Genomic DNA, 891 nt, shown 5'->3' with positions numbered 1-891 from the left:
GAAAGAAACAAGTCGGGTGCAAGTTGTGTATGTATTTAATGGTGGGAATGGAATCCCAAGTGGAGAGGGGACCCGTGGGAGGAATTGTCTGTTGAGCTAGGGAGCACTCGCACGCTCTTTCATGTCCCGCCCTTTGCCCCACCACTTCCCAATCAACAAATTAGTCCCCCCCTCCAATTTACTCTATAAAAACATCGCCCTTACACTCATTGTGAACCACTTCAACCACAAACCCTTTCGAGAAATAAGAAAATATTATATCTTTACTCCCTTCTCTAAGGCTCATTTCGAGGTGACAATGAAGATGAGTGGTGGAGAAAAGAAAAGGATTTCGAGTAGAGGGCTCGGAAGAGTCCTTAGAGAGCAAAGGGCTAGGCTTTACATCATCAGAAGGTGCGTGGTCATGCTTCTTTGTTACCACGATTGAGACTCAACCCTTTCTCTATCATATCCCGGTTGGATGACGATCATCGCAACGACAAGGAATTCTGGTAGAACGGCTCGAGGGTTATTAGTTAGTTAACTCCACCAAGAGAACAAAATGGTTGGTCTTGGACCTCTACTCCATTGGAAAGATATTGTGTCGAGAATCAAAGAGATCTTTCTATAGGATTGTATATAGCAGAAATATTAGTCGACAATTTTGTACTAATTGACCAGCTCGTGGGACGTTCTTGTACAAGGGATTTACCAATTTTGAATTGAAATTTCCATTTTGATTCAATTTCTTGAATATGTATGCCTTTCTCTTCCAACATTAATCATCTAAGAATGGCTATTTGAGGTTAATCGATTTCAGTGGAAATAGACCTTAGTTAGAAAGATGTTGAACAAAATTTCTTTCGCTACGGCTGATTGATATATATATACTGTTTCTTTTTTAATTTGTTG

The 891-nt window shown here is 40.4% G+C and overlaps 1 protein-coding gene across 1 annotated transcript; it reads left to right on the top strand.

Annotated features, from left to right (window-relative positions):
* Window positions 1-213: 213 nt before the first annotated feature.
* Window positions 214-688, top strand: LOC140990469 (small polypeptide DEVIL 4-like). Its single transcript, XM_073460174.1, has one exon. The coding sequence runs from the start codon at window positions 299-301 to the stop codon at window positions 425-427; it is 129 nt and encodes a 42-aa protein (XP_073316275.1). The 5' UTR covers window positions 214-298; the 3' UTR covers window positions 428-688.
* The last annotated feature ends 203 nt before the right edge of the window (window positions 689-891 follow it).

Source organism: Primulina huaijiensis, chromosome 12, assembly GCF_012295235.1.
Source record: "Primulina huaijiensis isolate GDHJ02 chromosome 12, ASM1229523v2, whole genome shotgun sequence".
Taxonomy (NCBI): domain Eukaryota; kingdom Viridiplantae; phylum Streptophyta; class Magnoliopsida; order Lamiales; family Gesneriaceae; genus Primulina; species Primulina huaijiensis.
The sequence above is the reverse complement of the archived record's forward strand: the minus strand, read 5'-3'. Positions and strand labels throughout refer to the sequence as shown.